At 44.6% G+C, this 23,348-nt stretch overlaps 1 protein-coding gene across 1 annotated transcript; it reads left to right on the forward strand.

Moving 5' to 3' along the window:
* Window positions 1-1,348: 1,348 nt before the first annotated feature.
* onecut3a (one cut homeobox 3a) lies at window positions 1,349-17,829 on the forward strand. The gene is made up of 2 exons (XM_050054684.1): window positions 1,349-2,729; window positions 17,530-17,829. The coding sequence occupies exons 1-2, from the start codon at window positions 1,691-1,693 to the stop codon at window positions 17,820-17,822; spliced, it is 1,332 nt and encodes a 443-aa protein (XP_049910641.1). The 5' UTR covers window positions 1,349-1,690; the 3' UTR covers window positions 17,823-17,829.
* The last annotated feature ends 5,519 nt before the right edge of the window (window positions 17,830-23,348 follow it).

The following is a 23,348-nucleotide window of genomic DNA, read 5'->3' on the forward strand; positions in this document are numbered from 1 at the left end:
TCAAACATGTCTGAATGTGTCACAGAGGTGTTGATGCTGTGATTTTCCAGCACTAACACGTGTCACTTGTATCAGCATCTCACCAGTGACAATAAAACAACCCTGCAATAAATATGTGTGTGAAGCTTATAATTTTGGCAGATGTGCGTAATTTCTGAGGCAATATACGGACAAAATAACACGCCATATTTTTACTTATAACTCAAATTAAATACAGGACAAGTCCACTAAAATTTAAGCTTCACATTGCACCCTTATCACCGTTAACATTTTGATTATTGATTGATTATCCACCCCATAATATGAAGCAACACCTGCATTAAATAAAAGCAATATTTAGCTTATAGCACTTCATACTTTACTCATTCCACCCCCCAAAACGCGTGACTTATTCGTTAGCCCTTTCTCCAGAATCCAATCCCTCGATCTCAACCTGCTGCTGTATCGCATCCATATTGCGGGCTCCTGCAATAGGCACCAACCTATCGATGCATCTCCTGATCCATACATACTTTGACATTGATGGATTGCTGACCTGGATTGACGTCAGCGAGCGAGCGGCAAGTTCTCATATAGAAGTTTTGTAAGAGGCACGAGAACATTATGTGAGGGAGTTGGATGCTTGTGGCCTGGATGCGAGGAGCACGGATGCGTGAGGGGGTCAAAGCCTAGAAGCGGTGATGAAATGAAACTGGACAGATTTATTCAGTGAGATTTGCTGGAGGGAAAAATAAATCACATGTAAGGAAAAGTTATGTGAAAGTTAAGATTTGATCGCTTACTTTTCAGATTGCGAGGAGAGACGCAGGTATGGTTCAATTGGGAAGCTGGTTAGCCTGTGATTTAACCGTGTCAGAGGTCATGCAGCTGTGTTTTAATCCCAGAATTTATTTACATCTGTAGATGCAGTATTTTTTCCAGCAGACATCAGGAAACGATGCATCTCCATTTTATGAATTTAAAAGTGGAGCTGTGACCTCCTCTCCAAGATCACTCGTGATTTTCTCATTCCCATCGTGGCCTGATGTGACACACGTCAATTAATATTTAACCTTCAGCAGAGCCATCACATGTTTCTGGCGCCGCGTCCGACGCTTTTATCAGACAAAACAAGGCGCGAGCTGCTCTTATCCATCTGTAAATGTTGCACACACTGCGGAGGATTGCGCTTCTGTGTGTTATCTTCACAAGTGTCTAATGCAATCGTTTTCAGGAATTCGAGGTCCACTGTGCAACACGAAACAACCCATGACACAGGGGCCAGTGACGTCAGGTTGGCCCCAGACAGAGTGCGCGAGTGCGAGGATACACCGCGGGGGCGCGCACATGCGCACAGGCTCGGTCTCATCTTAACATGAGCGCGGGCGCGTCAATATACACACAGAGAGGAGAGCAGCGCTTTGGGTATAGTAGAAGGTGCTCTACAGCGAGAGAAATCCGGGCAGGCGCAGACACCTTCACACTGAGCAGAGGTTTTTGCGGCGCAGTTTGTGTGGCGGCCGGGACCCGATCTTTTAAAACCATGCTGGATTGACTGCAGAGAGGCAACTACAATCAATGGCTTGGCTTTGAAATCGTTGAAAATTTATTGGAAAGGAGTGTGAGACAGAGCGACAGTGAGAGAGGGAGAGAAGCGAGGGAGAGAGCGAGAGAGTGGCGAGAGGGGTGGAAATAAAGATCCTTTTCAACGATGGAGCTTACAATGGAAAACATTGGAAATCTGCACGGTGTATCTCACTCCCATCAAACGAGCGACTTAATGAACTCCCCGCACGCGCGCCAGTCGTCGGCGTCGCATCGGAACTTGGTGTCGCACGGTCGGTCAGCCATGGTGTCCAGCATGGCCTCGATACTGGAGGGAGCAGGGGACTACCGCACAGACCACGCTTTGTCTGGCCCCCTGCATCCGGCAATGACCATGTCGTGCGACTCCGGGATGAGCCTGAGCAGCACCTACACCACGCTGACGCCGCTGCAGCACCTGCCCCCCATATCCACCGTGTCGGAGAAATTTCACCATCCACACCCACATGCTCACCATCATCCGGCGCACCAGCGACTCGCGGCCGGGAACGTCAGCGGCAGCTTCACCCTGATGAGGGACGACCGAAGCCTCGCCTCCATGAGCAACCTCTACGGCCACTACCCCAAAGACATGTCCGGCATGGGGCAGCCTCTATCCCCTCTGTCTAATGGTCTCGGGTCTTTGCACAGCTCCCAGCAGACTCTCAGCGCCTATGGTCCTGGAGCTCACCTCTCCAACGACAAGATGATCTCCTCGGGGGGGTTCGAGTCCCACGCAGCCATGCTGTCCCGGGGCGAGGAGCACCTGGCCCGGGGTCTCGGGGGCCACGGGGCCGGGCTCATGACATCCTTGAACGGCATACACCATCACAGCCATCCGCACTCTCAGGCAAACGGGTCCATGCTGTCAGACCGGGACAGGCAGACGGTGGTGGGAGGCGGGCAGGGAGGTGGGTCAGGGCAGGTGGAGGAGATAAACACCAAGGAGGTGGCACAGCGAATAACGGCAGAGCTCAAGCGCTACAGCATCCCCCAGGCCATCTTTGCTCAGAGGATCTTGTGCCGGTCCCAGGGAACTCTGTCTGACCTGCTGCGGAATCCTAAACCGTGGAGTAAACTCAAGTCTGGTCGGGAGACGTTCAGGAGGATGTGGAAGTGGCTCCAGGAGCCCGAGTTCCAGCGGATGTCGGCGCTCAGGCTTGCAGGTGAGTGAGGAGACAGCTCCCAACCTGAGTGATGTGGAGGGATCAATTAGAAGTCAATGTGGCGAGACTGTCAATAGCTGCTCAAACAGACATTACTAGAAGTTATTAGTCGATTGTATCGAGTAAAACTTCATCATGACAGTTGGGGTGTTAAATGTTGGGGGGAAATCTATATTTTGATTGATGCTACAATCCATGATAGTATAAACAGATGCTGTGTAACACTGGAGGTGATATAAACAAAAGCGAGGACGCATCTCTCCGAGGTGCAGATGCACTTATGGCGGTTTTACGCACGGATACAGCATGGATACACACACCCCTCTCACTCTCACACACGAACCAAAACACACCAAACAAAGGGAATCAAAGCAGGATGTGATTACATCTTTCAGCTTTTACTTTAAAAGGCAAAACAAATCCACACACTGAGATCACTGCAACTCAGATACTCAGTTTTACTCCGGACTCATTTGTGTCAAACAAACTTGTAGTAATCTGGCACTCCCCCTGTCAAATAAGCGCGTCGTCGCAAACAAGGATCGTCTGAGGCCTGGCCAAAGAGTCGGGGGAGCATGACCTCCTATGGATCAATATTTCAGGTCCAGGCGTCCCCTTTCAGAGTAGCACACTGATAAATGATCGATTTGGATCTGAAAGACAGAGACACAAACAGATGCGTCTTTCTCTGGCCTGTGTTGTCTCCTCTGCACTCTGGGATATCTTGTCTCTAAAGTTGGTTCAGGGCATGTTTGGCCAATCTGATACTGAGATTTGTGATTATTTTGCTTTGTGAGATTGTGAGATCATTTTGTGATCTGATAACAGAAAGGACTGTATTTCTTTTTTCAGTTATGTGACACAAACCCTCACTGACTGTCTTATCGCTTCCATCCATCGTTTAGATTTTTATTGCGCAAAGATTATCACACTAAACGCTGTGATCTGAACCCACATTCCCGCCCCCCTTTAAACCCTTTAACACTTTCCACCTGATTAACAGGACGTAAATGAAAACGAGAGACGTCGCAGTGGGGTTAAAACAGAGCTGTGAGTGAGAGGTCCCCTCTCATTGATGTTTGTGTAAAGGCCCTGTTTAGACGTGCTGCGCTTCCAAACGTCAATCAGCTCTTCTGTGTCGTATTTCAGCGAACAGTTCAATTAAGCAGATATAGTGGCATATTTTAGTTCCAGTCAATGCCCTATTGAAAAGCACTTAATGGCATGTAAATTGTTCCTTTGCGCATTTAGTGGGGTTCTGGTAAATAAAGATTTAAACACTCCACAATTGTCTCTTTAAGTGCCACTGCTGTTAAAGCTAATTGGGCTGTGGGGTTTTATATCTTCCACACCCGGCATCAGGATAAAACCCCCCCAATTCAATTGACATGTTGGAGTGGCACAGTCCTGAGCAGTGCACACCTACTGCATATTTTACTGTGGTCAGGCCCAGGGCAGCCTATAGGTGTAGCGCGTGTACGTGCGTGCGTATTTGGTTGTAAAATGGAAATTAGGGCTGCTCTCTTATCTTAATTTGATCCAGTGGCGATGGATGTTTTAAATTATTCTATTTTTAATATATATTTTATTGGAGGTTTCTACCACATGTGTTTATTTTTTGGAGCAGCAGATTTTTGTGTACATTGTGCATTAACCTGCAGTCACAATAGGTCTCAAAGAAAAACGCCAGTTGGGCAAAATGACAAATGACTCTTATGTAAATGCGCCGAGCAACATTTTACTTATTGCATTTAAAATCACCATTATCCTTGGTGCGCATGTGGGCTGGGAGTGGGAGTTGAAGGGGGGGTTGTGATGCTGAAAGTGAGGCTGGGCCATACTCGCTCGGCCACATCAATCAATAAATTCAAATTACTATTCCAAATTCATCACAGTCACACAAATCAATGCAGCTGCCCTGCTTAGCTAATGTGAAAATGCCAGTGTCTGCACACACACATGACAATCCACCCCTGAAACGAAAAGCAGAGCAGAGATAGGCCTGTTTGAGGGGGGGAATGTTGTGTGCCCTTCACGCTCAACATCTCCTAATGCAACGAGGGCAAAGACCCACAGGCGTCCCACCTATTGTGCTCTCTCCATACGCAGAGCTTCAACACCCTGGCCCTGTAAAAAGCTTTAACCTTTGGATGTCTTTTATTTTCCGAGCATCTTAAAGCATTCGCCCACTGCTGTATAAAATAAATAAGCAACTTCATTGTAAAGCTGCACAAATAAGAAAGACGCGGGCAAAGTGAGGGTTTGGGAGGCATTTAAAGATCGCATTAACGATGAAAACAATTCGTCTTTGCATCTGTGTTGAATTCCACACTCCATCTCAATGTATTTGGTCGGGTCAATACAGCCCTGATCGATAAGGATAGCCAGTGCATCTATCAATTATCCCGCCTCAGCACTCTCTCCCATTGGTCTCTCCCCCGGAGCAGAGGGGGGAGGCGGGAGCCGGAAAAAAGGGGGAAAGAGGACAGCTGTTAGGAAAAAAAACGCTATTGCACACCTTTTTTTCTTTGCTGTAATCATGCTCCGATTGTGTGTGTGTGTGTGTGTGTGTGTGTGTGTGTGTGTGTGTGTGTGTGTGTGTGTGTGTGTGTGTGTGTGTGATGCACTCTCACTCATTTCTCCTGTGGGGTGTGAGTTATACAGTCATTTAGGTTGTATTCACGCCTCTTTCCAGAGCTGGACAACACACAAAATATTTAAATACATCACCAAACGTGCGGTTTATTCCCACAAATGGCGCATTCCTGTTCCTCCTCCTTGTGGTAGCCAGTGGTGAGGGTGCATACCAGGGTCCCTCTCCCTCTCCCTCTCCCTGGACATGAAGAGGAAGAAGAAGCGCAGTTGGTTTATTACCATTTGAATGGCCGGAGCACGTGCCAGGGTGTGCAGGTCAAGACCCACGGGCCACGGAGGAAAAACATTGTTGAGAATGAGGGTGGGAGGCCTCTATTCATGTTTCAATGGACTACACGCAGTTTACACGGGCCTAATCCTGGAGAAATCCACCACCACCACCCCCATCACCATCACACTGCACTTTCACCACTGCTATATTCATACTGCTTAGTAAATATATTTGTTGCCTTCCTTATACTTCTAGTTTAAGGTCTTAGAAAAAAAGACCAAATCCTGCAAATTAAATTTTATTTTACAAGGTTGTAAACTGTTTTTAATTTCCCTCTACAAATAATCCAGTAAGAGAAAACAGTTTATTCCTGCAGCCCAGTTTCCCAGGCGCTGTCCAAGGTGCTGATCTCAGCCTCCATCCACCCTGAGCTGCAGGATCCTCTCTCCAATTTGAGGACAGTTCAAGGTGGTGAACTGGAGTTTCACCAATACACAGTTAACAGCGCTCGTGTAGGCCCTAAACACCATTATTTCATCCAACAGCTTCCACCCATCGATCAATATTACAATCCACAACCGCGTCAATCACACCACCCTGCACCCTACTTTCCACTCCAGCACGAAGCCAACATTTAAATCACATCTTTTGCTTCTTTTTTTGTTGCAGAATACACAGTGACTTTTTTATTTTTTTGGGGGAGTCACACCAAAATATCCAGGAGCAACAAAAATAGTCAGGAGTGGTGATGCTTCCTTTTTTTGGGTCACTTAAGCCGGGATAATGGGTCTAATTGGATGGGGCATTAAGATGTGATTGATGCGGGTTAATCTAAAACAGGATTCTTTTTTTCATGAAGAGATGGCTTGATGTTAGCCCGCGAAATGATCGATTGGTACTTTAATAATTGATGTGTGAGGGGAAGATAGGGGGGGATAAACAGTGCAGCTGCGGTTTTCAGAGCCTCGTTCGTTAAGCACAGCAACGTGTGCTGTAAGTACTGAGACACGCATGTACAAGCATCGCCTTTGAAATCCTGCGGTGGGAGAGCAACAGTCATTTTCTTGAGGCTATACCTCGAGGCTATTTTGTTTAAATCCCGGGTTCAGTGTAGCTCATACCAGATGAAATGACATCTCACGCCTTGCATCATTATCTGGAGCCCGGCGATGAGGAGGCTGGGCTGCATGGGGTGGAAGGGGGTGGGGGGGGGGGGGGGGGGGGGGGGGTCAGTTCAACTTTAAATCTGCATAAATCTTCATGTCGTGGGCTGATGTGAATATTCATAACTGGATGCATCGTGGGAAGTGATGAAGGAAAGAGGGGGAAACACCTACACATACACCCTGATTGATTGCGTTTAGAAGGTTACAGCTTCCTTCTTATTCACTCCATGGCTGCATATAACGCAGGACAATATCATAGCAGCAGCTAAAGCCTGCGTACGTGTCGCCTCCCCGTTTCTTCTCTCCTGTGTGTATGTGATCGGGATGTAGAGTGCGTCTGCGCCACATTGTTAAGGCCGATCTGGCGAGCCCTGAATCTGTATCGATTTCCATTCCCCGGCCTCTGCTTTCCATCTCTGGAGCTGCGCCATGCAGCCATGCAACCCCCCCTCTCCATCTCCACCATGCAACACCATTTCTCCCATTAACAGCTCACCCTTCATAACACACAGCAGAATGACTAATAAACGCATGCTCTCACGCTGGCTTGTTGCACACCTCGCAGCATGCCTTGGTCAAAACACTCAAATGCTGACTTTTACAAAAAAAAATTTGAAGAGGCTTAAGCAGCTCCTGCTCCGTTTCTGTGATGGAGACGGATTAGCAGCACGAGACGACTTAAAGTTCAGAGTCGTGTAACCTCTGTGCGCTTATTATACATCCCACCCACACGGCTCTGACCAAGTCGACCTTATTATTCAAAATAATGTAATTTTAATAGAAATCAGATTAGCGACAGAAGCAGGAGCTTGCACTGTCTCCCACATCTTCACCCATTTCTCCTTTTTAGACACACACTCTCTCTCAGAGTTCCAATTCACACGGGGGGCGTGCTTAGCAATTATAAATGCAGCAGAGGTCTGGACTCTGTACAGTCTCGAATACCGTCTCTTCTATTTTAGATGATCAATTCCTACGCTACTCCGTCGCCCCCTCGCCAAACCGGATCGATAGGAGAGAATGACCTTTAAATCAAATTGCTGGCAGAGTCGACTGAATGCACGCGGCTAGCATCAAAGGGTTAATGGCACCGCGTGCACCCTCCCTTTTTCATCCAGGCAAAACATACAAAGGGACCAAACCTGAAAGATAATCATAATTAAATCTCATTATTCGTCCTTGGTGCTCTGGAGTCAAATGTAGGGTGAGCACGGTGCTGCTCTATGTGTGTGTGTGTGTGTGTGTGTGTGTGTGTGAGGATGCCTGGTGTGTGTGTGTGTGTGTGTGTGTGTGTGAGGATGCCTGATATGAAGAAACAAATCTGTGGCTTTTGACCCGCCACAATCTGCAAGGGTTTACATAAGAGCCGAGGTGGCTCCAAAGAGCAGGCTGTTGAGCAATTAAAATGTTGACCAGAGCACATCAGCGGTGTGCTGGTGGAGCTCAGCGCGCTGTTATGTAACGCCGGGATGCCCCAAAAATCTGGGGCTGCTCCGTGCGTCCTGCGCGCAGGCACCCATGTCTCTGATGCACTTCCTGCTACGACCCACAGTGAACATTTAGACAGCTACAAAACAGTCAGATGAGTGAGTTTAAAGGTTTATTTTTCTACTTCTGCTAGCTCTGATTTTATCCTCACTGAGCAAACATGTGCCTGAGATATCAGGTACTATGACTGTGTGATTTCTGCTGATGTGACGTGTCAGGTACTCTGATAGAGAAGTAACAGATTACTTTTTTGGGTTGGAAAGTGGTTATAAATCTGCATCCAGCCCGCGCTGAAGCAGCAGTGAAGCAGCGGTGTGTCCACACACACTAGCTGCTTATCTGACGCCCTGACAGGCCATCGGTTATTAAAGGCCCGATAATGGCTTGTTTAATGCGCAGCTTAAGAACACAAGGCAAGGACATTGTCCACGCAATTAAAGGCAAGTGAAGGCACGTATCCAATTGAGCACGGCGAGCTTTCTAAAACCGCTAGAAAGCATTTAATCCCCTGATAGGTGTTAAAATATGTATGTATATATGATATATGATTCCAGTATGTGGAGGCTGGTTATTCAACGGATTTCTAACAGGGGTGTGCATGCATTTATTTAGGAAAAAAAATGTGGGAACTGTATTTTGAGGCCACAAAAAAAGAGAATAAATCTGTTTTGAAATAAACCATCCAGTTTAAATAATTCACTCGCTCAAGGAAAAATAAGATTTTGCGAGCCAATGAGGCGTGTTTGTGTAAAGCAGTCTCTTTTGGGTTTAATGATTCAGAGTGGTGTAAAAATAAAACAGCAGGTAAAGACCAAAAATGCTCCAACTCTCCTGGTGACATGTCATCGTGTCTCGGCATCGTCGGGCCTTTTTGAAACGAGAGCCTGCAGATGGTTTGTACGGAACCTCTGTAAGTCTTTCTGCAGGGTCGATCACAACAAAACCGCAAACACACACACACTTACACACATGCGCACGCTCTTACACACACACACACACACACACACACACAGCTTATCGTACCCACAGATGCAACCCGAAACTCCGGTTGGGCAACCCCACACAGAACAACAAAGGAACAAAACGACTGTGAAATCAATTGATGAATGAATCGATGTCAGCGCGTACAGCCTTTATATTACATGTTATTAAATATAACGAACAGGCTGCGGGTTATTCTGATATTAATAATTTGTTTAATTTGTTGCTTTGCTGAGCCGATATGAAAACGCTGACGTCTGTTTCTGCAGGTTGTTATTCAGGGTTTTTTTTTGCAATGTGTGTGTGTGTGTGTGTGTGTGTTGCAATGCTTTTCTTTTGACAGACAAAAAGAGCAGTCTTAATAATGTATAAATATAAATATAAAAGATATAACCTACATTTTAATTCTTATTTATTCCCATTTTCTTATTTATTTTATTTTATTTTATTTGTTTTCACTGGTGTTTGAAATTGTTGCACACAGAATAATTATTAAAAATATATTTGGGACCTTCCTGAAATAAACAAAATAAATAAACAAACAGGCTAAATAAATAAATAAATAGGCATTCAAAGGATTCAACACTTGTTTTCACCGATTTGATTTGCAAAAGGCGACAAAAGAAAATGAACCCTATAATAAACCCTAAACGCACCAACGTGCTGCAGAATAACACAAACTTAATAAACATTTTATTTATTTCAATTTAATATGCTTTGTTTAGCAATGGGGGAAAATAGAGCATATAAATGCAATTAGGTCACCGCAATAAGAGCTGCTGCTGCTGTGGAGATATTTGTTGACTCTCCTCTCACATGATTGAGTGAGTACTGTATTGAATTGAATCTGGAAAATTCCTGCATATTGAAAACCTGTCCGTCTCCCCCCGTGGAGAGCAAACAGTAGCTATCATCTGACTGCAGATCACTTCGCTGATTCTCCTGCGACAAAATAAGAAATGAGCAGAGGAGGAGTGGCAGCTGACATTTGGAGAATGATGTCACTTTGCTAAATCTGCACACCCTCCACGTCAGTGGTGTAAATAAAGGCAAAGACGAAATTTAACCTAATTGGAGACTTAGAAATTGGTGAAGAAAAAATCAATTTGCTCAGGTTTATTTTAATTTTCTTCCTTCCTTCCTTTGTGTTTCACTATAAACGCGCCTGTGACAGATTTACGCAGCTTTAAAAAGTGTGTAAACTCTTCCCAGCAAATGAAAAGGAGCTTAAATGTTGGAGTCCTGGTGCACGGTTTCACATCCAGCATACACACACAGAAGTGCGGGTGTATTGACCGGCCAGAGCCTCTCCACCCTCCAAAAGAGACCCCACTGAGGGCCGGCTATTTGTTTAAATGTTAATGATGTGTAATTAATTGTTTATGGGGCGGATGGAATTTTAAATCAGCTAAACACTTAATTTATTTACCGCTTTTTAAAAGTAACATAAAAGCCTATTTTATTATTTTAAACACTGGTACTAAATTTCAGTCATCAGGATTCAATCCGAGCACAACTCCTCAAAGCAAAGCAGCTCCAGATAAATTCATAAATCGCGTAAAAACACACACAGCGGGGCCCACACCTGTTGTTTGAGGGAAATGGCACCGTAGGCCCGCCTGTCTCCACAAAAATAAAGCATCATGATCATTACCGTCATCACGCATAACTGGCCAAAGCAATTATGAATGGAATCAATGATAATCGCAGATAAGAGTATCACTCCAACAATGGAGCCGCTCGCACAAATAAATGGACCACTGCGGACCGAGGCTGCTATTAAAATAGCAAAAAAATAATAATAATAATAATGCAGGTTAAAAATTCAGTCATACGGTTTCTCTCAATCACGCGCTCAAATGGCTGAGTGCGTTTAATTATCTAAAACCTCATAAGGAGCGTGATCATCACAGGCTGCAGCCTTTACTGATTATTGAATTTTTTTAAGCACTATGCAATTTCTTTGGTTTACCACTGGGTTGCTAATAACACGTTGGTGTGAATAAAATTATATTTCTCAGGTGCATTTTGTGCATCTGAAACTGACAGTTTTGGGGTATTTTTATTTGAATCAAAATGTGAAGTCCAGCCACAGTGCACGCATGGCTGTGATGGAGTAAAATGTTCCAGGCAGGCAGCTGACACTTAGACTGAGCTGGGGATGTGGGCGAAGGTGTAACTGAGTTCAGGTTGAGTGTTATTGAAGTGCTGGAGAAGAAATGCCTCGCAGCTGAGTCGCTGGAGAATGCAAACAAACAAATTGTGTCGCTTTATCAGTATATTAACACCAATTCTCACTCATTACATTAAGGGGTATCGAGCTGGAAGTGTTTGGGCCTGGCTGGAGAAGCAGAGAGAGACAGAGAGGGGAGAGGCTTGGCATTGCCCCGCAGCACAGAAAATAAAATAAATGCCACAGTGTGGAGGGAGAGAAGGCCGTGCGGATATACATCAATCTTTAAGGCAACAGCCCGTGCGAAACAACAGAGACGTTACTTAATAAACAGACTGAAGCTTAAACATCAAATCGCCCAATCATGCTTCTTATCTGGAGAGGAGTGCAACAAGCAAAGTGGCCCTGCATGGATTAATAGTGGGGACAGGATTGCTCTCCAACAATGCAAGTGTGTGTGTGTTTGTGTGTATAAACGCACCGAACCGTAACCGGTAAACATGTTTATTGGTAAATTAATTAAATCAGCGGACGTTGACCTCGTGCGCTTTACACCGCAAACAGGGCTGCAGCAAATGTTTGGAAAGCAAAGGGGGAATAATTCCAGATGCAGATGTGTAAATAATCAGGGTTTCATAAAACACTATAGGCATAATATTAGGCCGTTTGACTTTCTCATTATGAGCAGGAAGGGCAGCGGTGATCAATAAATGATTAATGCTCAAGATGGACTCACATCTGCAGGGACAGAGGAGGCCTGAGACAGCTGTGAGCGCGCGCGGTGCACACACGCAGAACAGGTGATGATGATCAGTTACTCATCTTCTTCCCTCTGCAATTTTTTTTAAAGAAAGCTGGATCATCCCGCTTCCTTCCCTCCATCATCCCTTCCTTCCTGGTGTGTTTTCGCGTCTCCACCCCTTCATGAATCTCCTCTCCGGGCCCACTCCCCCCCTCCGAGGCATAATTAATTGGACGAACTGAATTTCACACACGAATTATTCACGAATCTATCGATCGATATTGAACACCCAGGGCCTTTCTCTTAACCTCGCTTGGTTTGTCGTGAAGCAAAGAATATTAATGTCATCAGTGGAGAAGAAATGGGCCTAACTTATACCCCGATTTCATCCGAGAGGAAAAAAAATCACTCATTAAGGAATTTGATATTAGACTGCGATCCAAGAGGCCCTTGATTTGACATTCATGTGGATAAACTTCTGCTTTGCATACATAGGATTTAATTTAATATTATAGTAAATAAAAACACGCATTAAAACAGGATGTTCATGTCTTTGTTAATCAGTCTCTGTATGTTTGTGAGGAGCCTGAGGGATCCATTCAAAGTAGGTCAGCTCCTGTTCACAGCTCCATATAGCGCCTAATAGAAATCACATTTCTGTCTGCCCGTGTAGCAGCAGGGTGCACACCTCAGAAAAACACTCAACACCAAACCAGGATTTCTGCTCTTGTCCGGTTGCTCTTTGTGCATGAGTTTATGTCCGTCTCTCTGCTCGGTGCCTACTGTAGCTCTAAAAGCTGCAATGATCGATTTTTTTTTCTTTTCTACGCCGAGCTTGGTTCAGTAATCAGGGCCCCCTTCCTCACCGATCGATCGATATTGATTACTAAATCCAGCGCCTGTAGCAAAGGCAGCGCACTATGGCGCCCCGTGCAGCCGGGGCCACGGCGAGAGCGACACCTGCCGACCGGAGCGGCACAAAGCAAGCGGTCGATGAGGTGGGCAGGACGTGACTCGCCGGTGGGAGAGATGTGGAGGGAGAGGCTGGGACTGTCTGAGCTCGTTGTGGAGGCACATTAACACCCCTCCCGTGGAGCACTTATTATGTGCTTCATGCACAAAAAAGAAAAAGAAAGAGCACATTTGTTTGTCTCTTTAATCTTTGGGGATTTAAAGAGAATAAAGTCCTACAAATTGTAATTAAAAATACTGACCAGCAGTTTGTTTCCAAAGCTTTTACCCCACAGATTTGTTGTCCGCTTAAAAACAATCCATTCATAGATTTTGGAAGAATCCCATTTCTGTAACTACATATGTTGATTTTACGGCTTTAAAATACACATGGTGACATTTAGGCTATTCATGACAAGTAAAATGTCTCCTACTTAAACAAAAGTAGATAAATCAAGTAAAATTAGCCTTTTTTTTCCTCTTCTAAAAGGAAAAATTAATTAATTTTTATTGCAAGAAATAAATGTATTTTTGCAAAAAGTGTGTGGCCAAAGTGTGTGTGTGTTTATGTGCATACCTGTGCAAGGTCACACATCTGGACAAACCACACAAGAAAACATCACACACCAGAGGGAAGTGAAGGTGTTCAGGCTGGAAGCTGCATAAAATAAATCTAAAGTCAGCATGGACTTAAATATTGAAATGCTAATAAATTCATATTGATAATAATATTAACCGTGCTGCTCCAGAGGAAGTTACTCTAAAAGATCTGGTATCAAAAAATGAAATGCTGTTGCATCAGATAATGCATACTAACACACATTTTTATTTAATATCATATATTAACCAACAAATTTAAAGTGTTGGAGAAGTAATGTGCAAAACTTAAACAAAAAAATTCTATTTTCCCCTCTCACAATAATCACCTGTGTTCAGTGAGGTTGAGGTCCAGTGGCTGTGGAGGTGAAGCAGTGCACGTCAGCACAACTCGCTGCTCCTCCCTCGTCTTCAAACAGACTCCACTGCATGTTTGGGCTCATTGTCCTGCTGGGAGACGAATCCTCTTCCACACAAGTTTAAAGCCAGAGGGGATGGCATGTCTTTGCTGAGCAGAACTAGTAGCTTCTCCTCAGTCAGCGGGGAGCTGATGCAGTGCAAGTCCCTGCGTGTGGATTAAGCAGAGCATCCTCACATGTGGGTGTTTCTAAAAATCAGATTTGCAAACGTAAACAGGAATTTTGTATGGTCTGGAATTTTAGGTATTATTTGGTAAATGATGAAGGTATATTCCACCGTCAAAGCTGCACGTTTCCAACTGACTGGTTTTACTGACGAAAGCATGTGTTTAATGCTCAGTTGCTTTTGTTTCCTGGATGCAGATGCCATCTTCATACACTGGCTGCCAGTTTTAGTCACTACAGGTGACCACATCAACTATTAGTGTGTGTTAGTTTCGCTCTGGAATATTATAAATGGTCAATTAAATTGCAGTTTAGTGCTGCGACAGATTTTCACTGACAGGGAAAACAATTTGACGTCAAGATGCTTTAATTTCTTGTTTAATTTAATCTCCTCTGACACTGACAGGGTAAACTGGCAAACATGATTAAACTTTTATCAACCATAAAACGCAATAACGTATCAACCGCTGCATTTTATTATATATTAATGACTGCAGTCTATCATCTAGTCAGTGTGTGGTGTGCAGATGATCAGAACAATTCACACTGTATATTTGAGGAGTATATGTTTGTTGAATATTTGATGTCAATGAGTTTTAGGAAACCTTACCAAAGTTTGACATATGGAAAAAGGCAGATATCTAATTTTTATACAAGCTTTTTTTTTAAGAGTTGTATATCTGTGTGTCACAGCTGATGTGTGCTTAAATAAGAGGTGTGAACTGATGAATCTGAGGGTGTAACTTTGGTTTGTGGACACAATAAATGGGGCAATCTGGGGGTTGTCACCTAGAAAAAAAATTGCGATTTGAATATAATTTCCTGGATTACTTCATACATTTAAGGAGCATGGTAATGAAACAAAATTCAGGTTATAATTAAGTTGGTCATCTTGCTAAATTCTGCCAGAATAGCAGTAAATATGCTGAATGTGGTACTCCTCTGTGGCATCATTCTGGAGTATATCAGAGCAAAGTCAGCAGCTCAGTTCGGAATCTGACGGCTGGCCAAACAGTAATGTATGAAGCATGATATTTGTGGTATTTTGAAAAGACGTCCCCCCGACCCCGGAAAATTACATCTCAGAATGAATCTATTTTTTAATAAATCCATATGGATTGAACGAATGTTTCTCCCTGGAAGCGCTGGATAATATCTTTATTTGTGTGTAGGTTAGCGTCACCTGAAGACGTGCATGTTCAGGGTTATAAGCTTGTGATGGTATTATATTTAGAGCAACTTTGTTGAAGTAAGAAACAATGATAGATGCAAAAATTATAACTGTATTGAAAGTAGGCCTCATTAATAACAACAGTTCCCTTACTTAGTCCTAACCTACTGAGACTAACTCTGTGAGACAATGTGAATATTTCAGCTAAAGTCCCAAAGATAAAATGACATCATCCCCCTCATCCTCATCCTCATCGTCATGACTACCCTTAATCCTATAATAAATCACAGATATATGATGATATACACTCTGTACATACAAGCATGCATTTAGACAAATTTGTATGTGGCGTATTAGCGTGTGTGTGATGTATATACAGCTGCAGTGTTGATGTGAAATATGAATATGATGGATGGGCTCGTGTGCAGGTTAGACATCTGTAGTAAACAGATTGGACTGCAATGGCTGATCAATGGGCTCTGTTCCACTGTAATTAGACACACAGCGCCACTGCTTGGCTCCAGCCACTTCAGCATAATCACAGCCTCCCCCCCACACACACACAAACACACACTCATGCACACACACACAAGTAGAACATAAGAGAGAGGAGAAAAAAAAATCTGTCCTTAAATGCATCAAGACATGCGCGCACACACACACACACACACACACACACACACACACACACACACACACACAGCGTGAGAGTGAGACATTATTGAAGTATGAAAGTATCAGACAATACGGACGGCAGCAGGTGGAGACCCCACAGGGATGGCATCTTTCTCTCTCTCCAATTTGCTCTCGTTTTATTGAGACAGTAGGGAAGCTGAGAGGGACACACAGTCCGTTCTGGCAGGATTCGATCCTCAGCCAGCAGGGGAACATGTGGCTGCAGAGGTGGTGCCATAACCTTCCACACACACAGATGCACACAACTCCTCCTACATCATCTCTGGGCACCGTTTCTGCCTTTTTACCCTGCACCTGTCTGCTGCCTTCCACCCGTCTCCTACGAATACTTTGAGTTACAACACACTTACCCACAATACAACATTCTATTAACTATTAATTTCTGTGTTCGCTGCCTACAAGCCCACCACCCCCTCCCAAACGTAAAAGAGTACACTCGGTGTGTTTTCTTTTGAAAATTGCTCGGTGTATGGGAAGGGGCTCATAGCAGCCAGTGCATGCACCTCTCGAGTGTTTGTGTTTGGGGAGGGAGAGGGGGGGCGGGTGGGTTATAAATACCCTCTCAGAGCTCAATAGAGTGGGCTCCAGTGGGCTCTGTTTGAAGTAGCAGACTGTAGACCTGCTGGGGGGGATTCTGACCTCAGTCCCTACAGAGAACCCCCCAATTCCTACAGCAAAGTCGGTCAATATCTCTCTTTCTCCTTCACTCGCCGCCCCTCCCTCCTCTTCTCGGCTCCTCTCTTTGGCTCTTATACACACACACACACACACACACACACACACACACACACACACACACACACAGGCACACAAATGCACATGTCTTACTCCTCCACCTTTTCTGTTCTTTTCTCTCCAACCTTTTCTTTCCCTGCCCCTCCTCTATCTCTCATTTCCACACACACATACACACACGCTCACACACAAAATGCTTACTTTTGTGCAACAGTCACTCAGTCCCCCATTGCGACTCAAACTGCATTAATATTGAATCAAACAGCAGTGTCTCCAGCTAGCAGGCAACAGCCAGTCCCACCCCCTCCTCACCCCATCTTTCTCTCACCGCAGGCTGGCTCCCTGTCTGCACTCTGCAGGATGGAAGGAATATTCCCACTGGGCAGGAGGCATGGATTAGCTTTAAATCAACTTTAATATGGCAATAGAGATGGAGCTGTAGAATCTCTGCTGGTGTATAAACTAGTTTTTATGTGTTAAGTATTGGCTAATGATACATTTAGTTACTCTACTTCCCTCCACCTCCTGTCTTTGCTATCTAATCATCAGAGTAATCACTTTTGTATATTTACCTTGCTTTGTGTTTCTTTTTCCCCTCTTTGCCTCCCACTCTCATCCCCATCCCTCCCACCGCTGCCATCCACACCAAGCCTGCAAGCGCAAAGAACAGGAGCAACACAAGGACCGCAACACGGCGCCCAAGAAACAGCGTCTGGTCTTCACTGACCTGCAGCGCCGCACACTCATCGCCATCTTCAAGGAGAACAAGCGTCCATCCAAGGAAATGCAGATCACCATCTCCCAGCAGCTCGGCCTGGAGCTCAGCACCGTCAGCAACTTCTTTATGAATGCGCGCCGCCGCTGCGTGGACCGCTGGCACGATGACCATGGTGCCAGCCCCGGGCAGCCGGGCACATCCGCCACCACCTTCTCCAAGGCCTGAGAGGAGGAGAGGACCTTCAGAGGGCCAGGGAGTCAGGTTGGAACAACAGGCGACATGGAGAATTGGCTGTGAAACCTGTGTATAACAACCCTACCTGGCCTGGGCCGTCTGAATGTGTCCTCTGCCCCCAGAAATCCTTTGTGCCATGCAATCATCTTTTTTGTCAGTCAGAATTTCAAGCTCTCACCTGAAACAAGCATAATCTAAAAAGGTGAATTGTGAAGTCAGGTCCACTCTGCATTACTCACATAAGGACAATCATTGATTCTGTCTTTTTTTAAAGAAAATCATTTTTATGGCATCTGACAAAGTTAAGAGACACCAAAGATTTGATGTTTTTGTTGGACGGTACCAGACATATTGCCGGCCTCCTTCACCACCCAAGTAGCCACTGATTCTGCTTTTTTTTTCTTCCAACTCACCTCCTTTGTGTCTGCCTCTTTAGTCTCTCTCTCATCCCCTCTACGCCGGCACACGGAAGCAACAAGGGCGAAAGAACGGCAATAAATCTGACAACAGAACAGCACATAGCCTTATTATCCAAGCCCCATCCTGCACACACAAGGCCGTCATAAAGAAAACAACGCAGCCTATGAAAAAAACAACAAGGCTTTCCAATTCTCCGCCTCTACCTCCCCCCCTCTCCTCCTGTAGTCTCCTTCATTCCTCGGCCAAAGGTATTCCCTGATGGCCAGCCATTTCAGAGAGCAGCTCAGCCTGATCATACGGCAAACTAATGAATTGAAAAATGAATCGATGCAGACAGAGAGAGCGGGGCCTTGACCCCTCCTGAAGGTGAAACTCAAGATGCTCGGCAGTAGATACTCAGGTCTTCCAGGCCCAGGTCTATATTTTTTGCACAGATGTTGGAGGCCTGTAGGGAGACATGTCATTGTTACTCTTAGCCTGAGCCTAGAGTCTGTGTTTCTCTGACCAACAGGAGAGGCGGGCGAGATGTCTGGACATGCTCTTTGTTCTGCTGGGAGCTTTTCCTCTGATCAATAACTGAGAAGCAAGCGACAACAACACGCTCGGGCATCCAGCCAACTACATTACAGCTGCATATGAAAAGCAGAATGTAAGAGGAGCACATGGAACCCACTGGAGATGGGGACACAAAGGCCTCATAACAGCAGCAGCAGCAGCAGCAGCAGCAGCAGCACACCTCTCCCTCCCTGCTCCTGCCTGTGCTGGCAGAGCAACAGTGCCCCCTGCTGTCGATAGCAGAGACCTGTATCCAGCAGAGCAATGGGGCTCAGAGCGGAGGAGAGGGAGGGAAGAGCCACTAGATGCTGAGGAGAAGTCATGGCACAACACATTCAGGCCCTCACAGCTCTTTGAAGGCAGATCAATAGCTAACCATTATCCTATTGTTGTTCCTCATCCAACCAGCACTGGTGAAGCCGGAGGAGGGGGATGGTTAAACTGAATGCTGAAAACGCAGGGATTTAGCAAAGGCAGGGATTTATTTAGCCAATCCAGATCTTCACACAAAATACAAAGACCGGATAGAAAAGTACAACAGAGTAAAAAGTAACAGCTCACCGAGACAGACACATTTGAGGCATAGCGGAGGTTTAATTTACATTATTTTGGGAGGCTTCATATTTTGTCAAATCATCCTTTCATTCCTCCATCCCATCTGTTTGCAAAAAAAAAAGAAGCTCTCAACAGATGTGATTCAAACCAAATCTCCTGGTTATTCCCACACAAGGGTTATCAGTAGCTAACCCAAAGCTAACCACCACACTCAGCTGTCAAAATGCTACAATAATTAGTGCCAATGCTTACTGCCTTAATGCGAATCAGAGAATATGGTACTAGGGTTCACACACAGCTACAGTGCGCCCCACTGACGACGGGCGGTGTGTGCCATAGCAACCAACAATCAGCTTTTATCTGAATTAAAAATATACTTTTGTAGTAAAAAAATGGAAAAAAAAGAATCAGATTTTAAGGCATACAATAACCAAACCTCAAACGACAAAGATACCACACACACAGTATGTGTTACAAAAACAAAATGTCTCCAACACATAACTGGACACATTTTGAAGCAGAAGAAAAAAAAATCTCTCATTCTATCTTTGGTTCTCTACCTCCTCTGTCCCTCTAACCCCATTGCCCCCCTCTCTTTCTCTCTTCCTCTCTATATTGATGCGGGTATTTAATTAGTACCATAGACACAAAGTTTCTATTTCTTGTTACTATTGTGCTCTGTTGTGCATAAGTAAGGCACCTTGTTGATAAATCAAAAACAAAAAAGGAAGGACTTTTTAAAAGGTTAAAAAAAAGAGGGATGCAAGGACCGAGGCCAATGAAGGACGTTTTCTTTTCTTTTTTTTTTGCATTCTATGTGAATACAGACTCGGAGGAGACATTAACGTGAGAAAGAGGAGAAAAAGGAGCTGCTGAAGAGAAGAATAAATGACGGGACGCTCTCTCTCTTTTGGCATTTCATGTCAGAACTGTAGTACCCTCGGCCCCCTTTAAGCTGAGCCCCAAGGATGGGGTAAAAACAGAGGGGGGACAAAACATGACCTCCAAATGTCCTGGCTGATTCAGTGCGTTTTACCAGAGGACGGGTGTGGGGTAATGCTCGGGACTCAATTGTTATCTGTATGGTCTTAAGATGCAACTGTAGCATTTCCAACAATGTAGTCAGATTAGCGGTGCAGATTAGATAAGAGATGGTCATTGTAGAGGAGCTGATTGAGAGGTACTGACAAACTTCACGTTGCTGTAAGCAGTGAGTTAACGTCGCCAAAGGATGATGAGCTAAAATCGATTTGTGGTATACAGTTCAGTGAGCATAGGTAAATAGCTAGATTCAGCTCTAGGTATTAGGCTGACAAAATGACATTTGTTTGTAGTGAGAACCAATGTGGCTACCTCACTAAGCTGAGTGGTTTGTGAAACCGCCACTAATACCAAAGATACTGCAGCCTACCGGTCCCAAACTGCCTAGGGGGACACAAACCAAAAAAAAAGCCCCCCCCCCTCTTTGCCCAGAAATGTCACAGGCAGACACACTGACATCTCACACACACATTTGTACAAACAGCGCAGTCGGACTGCATCGTGCCACATAGGAGGAGGTGGCTGCATGCAGACAGAGTTGAGTGCCTTTTCCCTTCAACCACGGGTGGGACTGCACTGGACACACACTCACATGCAATAACACACACGCACATACACACACACAGCCACGCGGGTGCATGCATATAGCTGCACACCCATTTACAAACATGCACTCACATTCAGACAACGCACCCATAATTGGATGGACAGAAAGGGGGGCCAAAGAGAGGGACACAGAGTGGGGGCTGTGTCAGCATTTTCTCCCATATTGACTTTCCATCTTGATACACTAGAATACAAGCACTTTATCATGTAGAAAGTCTATAAAACATTTTCTATACACTATTTATTTGAAACAAAATTATATGTTACTCCTTAATCTGTCAGAGTCTTTGTTACTGTATCGTTGATCTTCTAGTAGCTCACAGCCTTTATGTTTTTTTTATTTTTTTTGCCTCCGCCCGGTGTGCTTAGACTCTCAGCCACTTTACCTCTCTCGCATCAGAGATATTTTTGTGTAACAGAGAAAGAGGGGGGTAAAAAGGCTGAGGCTCTGAGCGCTCACAGGGCTGTAAGTTGTAAAAAAAAAAAAAAACATCTTACCACTTAATGTCTCTCTCTCTCCACTGCGTGCAAGCACAGAGGCTGCACTAGAAAAGTGTGGAAGACTCACTGACAGTTTATAGACACAAATTTCTCTCCTCCCTCCACCTTGTCTGTCCAGTCGACCTCTCCCCCTGGCTAGTGCTAAGACCCGGTAGGCGTGTGTTGACAATTAATTCTGAAATACCTCAAAAACCTTTCATGTAAACTTTATGTAATTTAGACTGAAAATAATACTGCTAATGATAACAATGATTATGAAACTATGATACTATGATAGTTAGTTTTGGAACTTGTGACTTGAAGCTTTATACTGTTAAATTCCTTTTATTTGTTTGCTCATTTTTCTCGTACGTTCTCTCGTTTGTTTTTGCTACGGCATGTACTTACTGTTTTTCATAAAGGAAAAAGACATTGTGAATGTTTCTGTGAAGGGTTACACGAGAAAAGAAGAGACAGAAGAGAAGGCTAGAACAGAGAGAGAGGGGCACGAGCTACTCACTTTAGATGCTTAGTTCAAAGCTCTGTCCGAGGTGGGTGTGTTTAAAAGGAAAATAACAAAAAAAGAAAAGAAAGAAATGACAAAAAAAATAATGATTTGGGCTGAATTCTTAACCAAAAATTTGATGTTAAACCAAAGGAGGAATAATCTTTTATTCATTGTTAGCTTTCTTCTGCCTTTAAGTTGTCTTTTCTCTGATAAAAAAAAATATTCACAGTTACTTTTGAAGGTTCCTGGGTGTGTTCAAGTGCTCCTGATGTTCTTAGAATATTAAAGACCAGCACCTCCTATTGAAAAGAAGGTGCGCTTTTTTCTTTTGTGCATGGATATTGTATAACTGTATAGAAACCAACAGGAATGACCTGTGATTTTGTGGGGAGAGGAGGAGGATGGAAAGACTTGGGAGTGGGTGGAGAAGGGGTGGGGGATATTTTGGTTATCAAAACAACAACAAACAAAAAAAGGGTGGGAGGATTTGGGTTTTAGGCGTTGGAGGGGTCCTTGTTTTTAGAAATTTCCGTCACTGTTGGATTCACTGGTTGTGTGCATGTGTTGTTGCAACCCTTCCCCTTTTCCCCATGTTTCTTTGATGTATATAAATCCAGACAGTAGGGGGCAGTGTGTGCTGGGGGAGGTCAAACTCCTCTCCTCCCAATCAATAGCATTCAATCTTCATTCCTCAGCTTTGTGGTCCGCACTCGGGTCCTGAAATGTGTGTCTTGCTTTTCCAAAGACGGGCTGTTTACTTGGAGTTAATCAGAGGGACACACACAGGCCCGAGCGGCCTTGAATATACCTGTATGTCTGTCTACATGCTTTTCTTCAATCTGTGTATGTGTGTTCATTTGTACCTATGTGGAAGACAAAGTGTTTCTTTTTTATGTTCCTTTACTATGGGTTGCAATATTTGTCATGCGAAAATTTGAAACCATTTCTTACTGACTGACCGACCAACCAACCGCAGTACCATTTGGCAACTGATAATCCGACCCGGAAATGTCGTCAGCATTTACTGTCAAACAGCATATGTGTGTGTCGTTTCACCGTGGGATCGAATGTTGCCAATGGGACTGATGTAGACACCCCCAGTCACACTGTGCTCTCCCTCTTCTGTTACCTGTTAATCAATCAGAACCAAGTGTCTTTGTGATGGTAGAAGACAATCAGTTTCAAAACAAGAAAAAAGGTAGAGAGAGGGCAGGCCAGTGGGGAGGAGGAAGGGGAGGACGGAAGAACAAAATCAAGGGAAAAGAGGCTGTCTGAGCTTTGACGAGCTGTAGTGCCCGACTGCCAAACGACTGCCCCATCATCTCCCCTCCGCTCTCCGACACATCTTCCAT

Source organism: Epinephelus moara, chromosome 10 (genome assembly GCF_006386435.1).
Source record: "Epinephelus moara isolate mb chromosome 10, YSFRI_EMoa_1.0, whole genome shotgun sequence".
Lineage (NCBI taxonomy): Eukaryota > Metazoa > Chordata > Actinopteri > Perciformes > Serranidae > Epinephelus > Epinephelus moara.

Excerpts from the sequence above, each read along its gene's own strand:
- onecut3a (XM_050054684.1), top strand. The coding sequence starts at position 1,691 with ATGGAGCTTACAATGGAAAACATTGGAAATCTGCACGGTGTATCTCAC. Across the intron at positions 2,730-17,529 it reads GTCGGCGCTCAGGCTTGCAG|CCTGCAAGCGCAAAGAACAG; the intron begins GTGAGTGAGGAG and ends ATCCACACCAAG.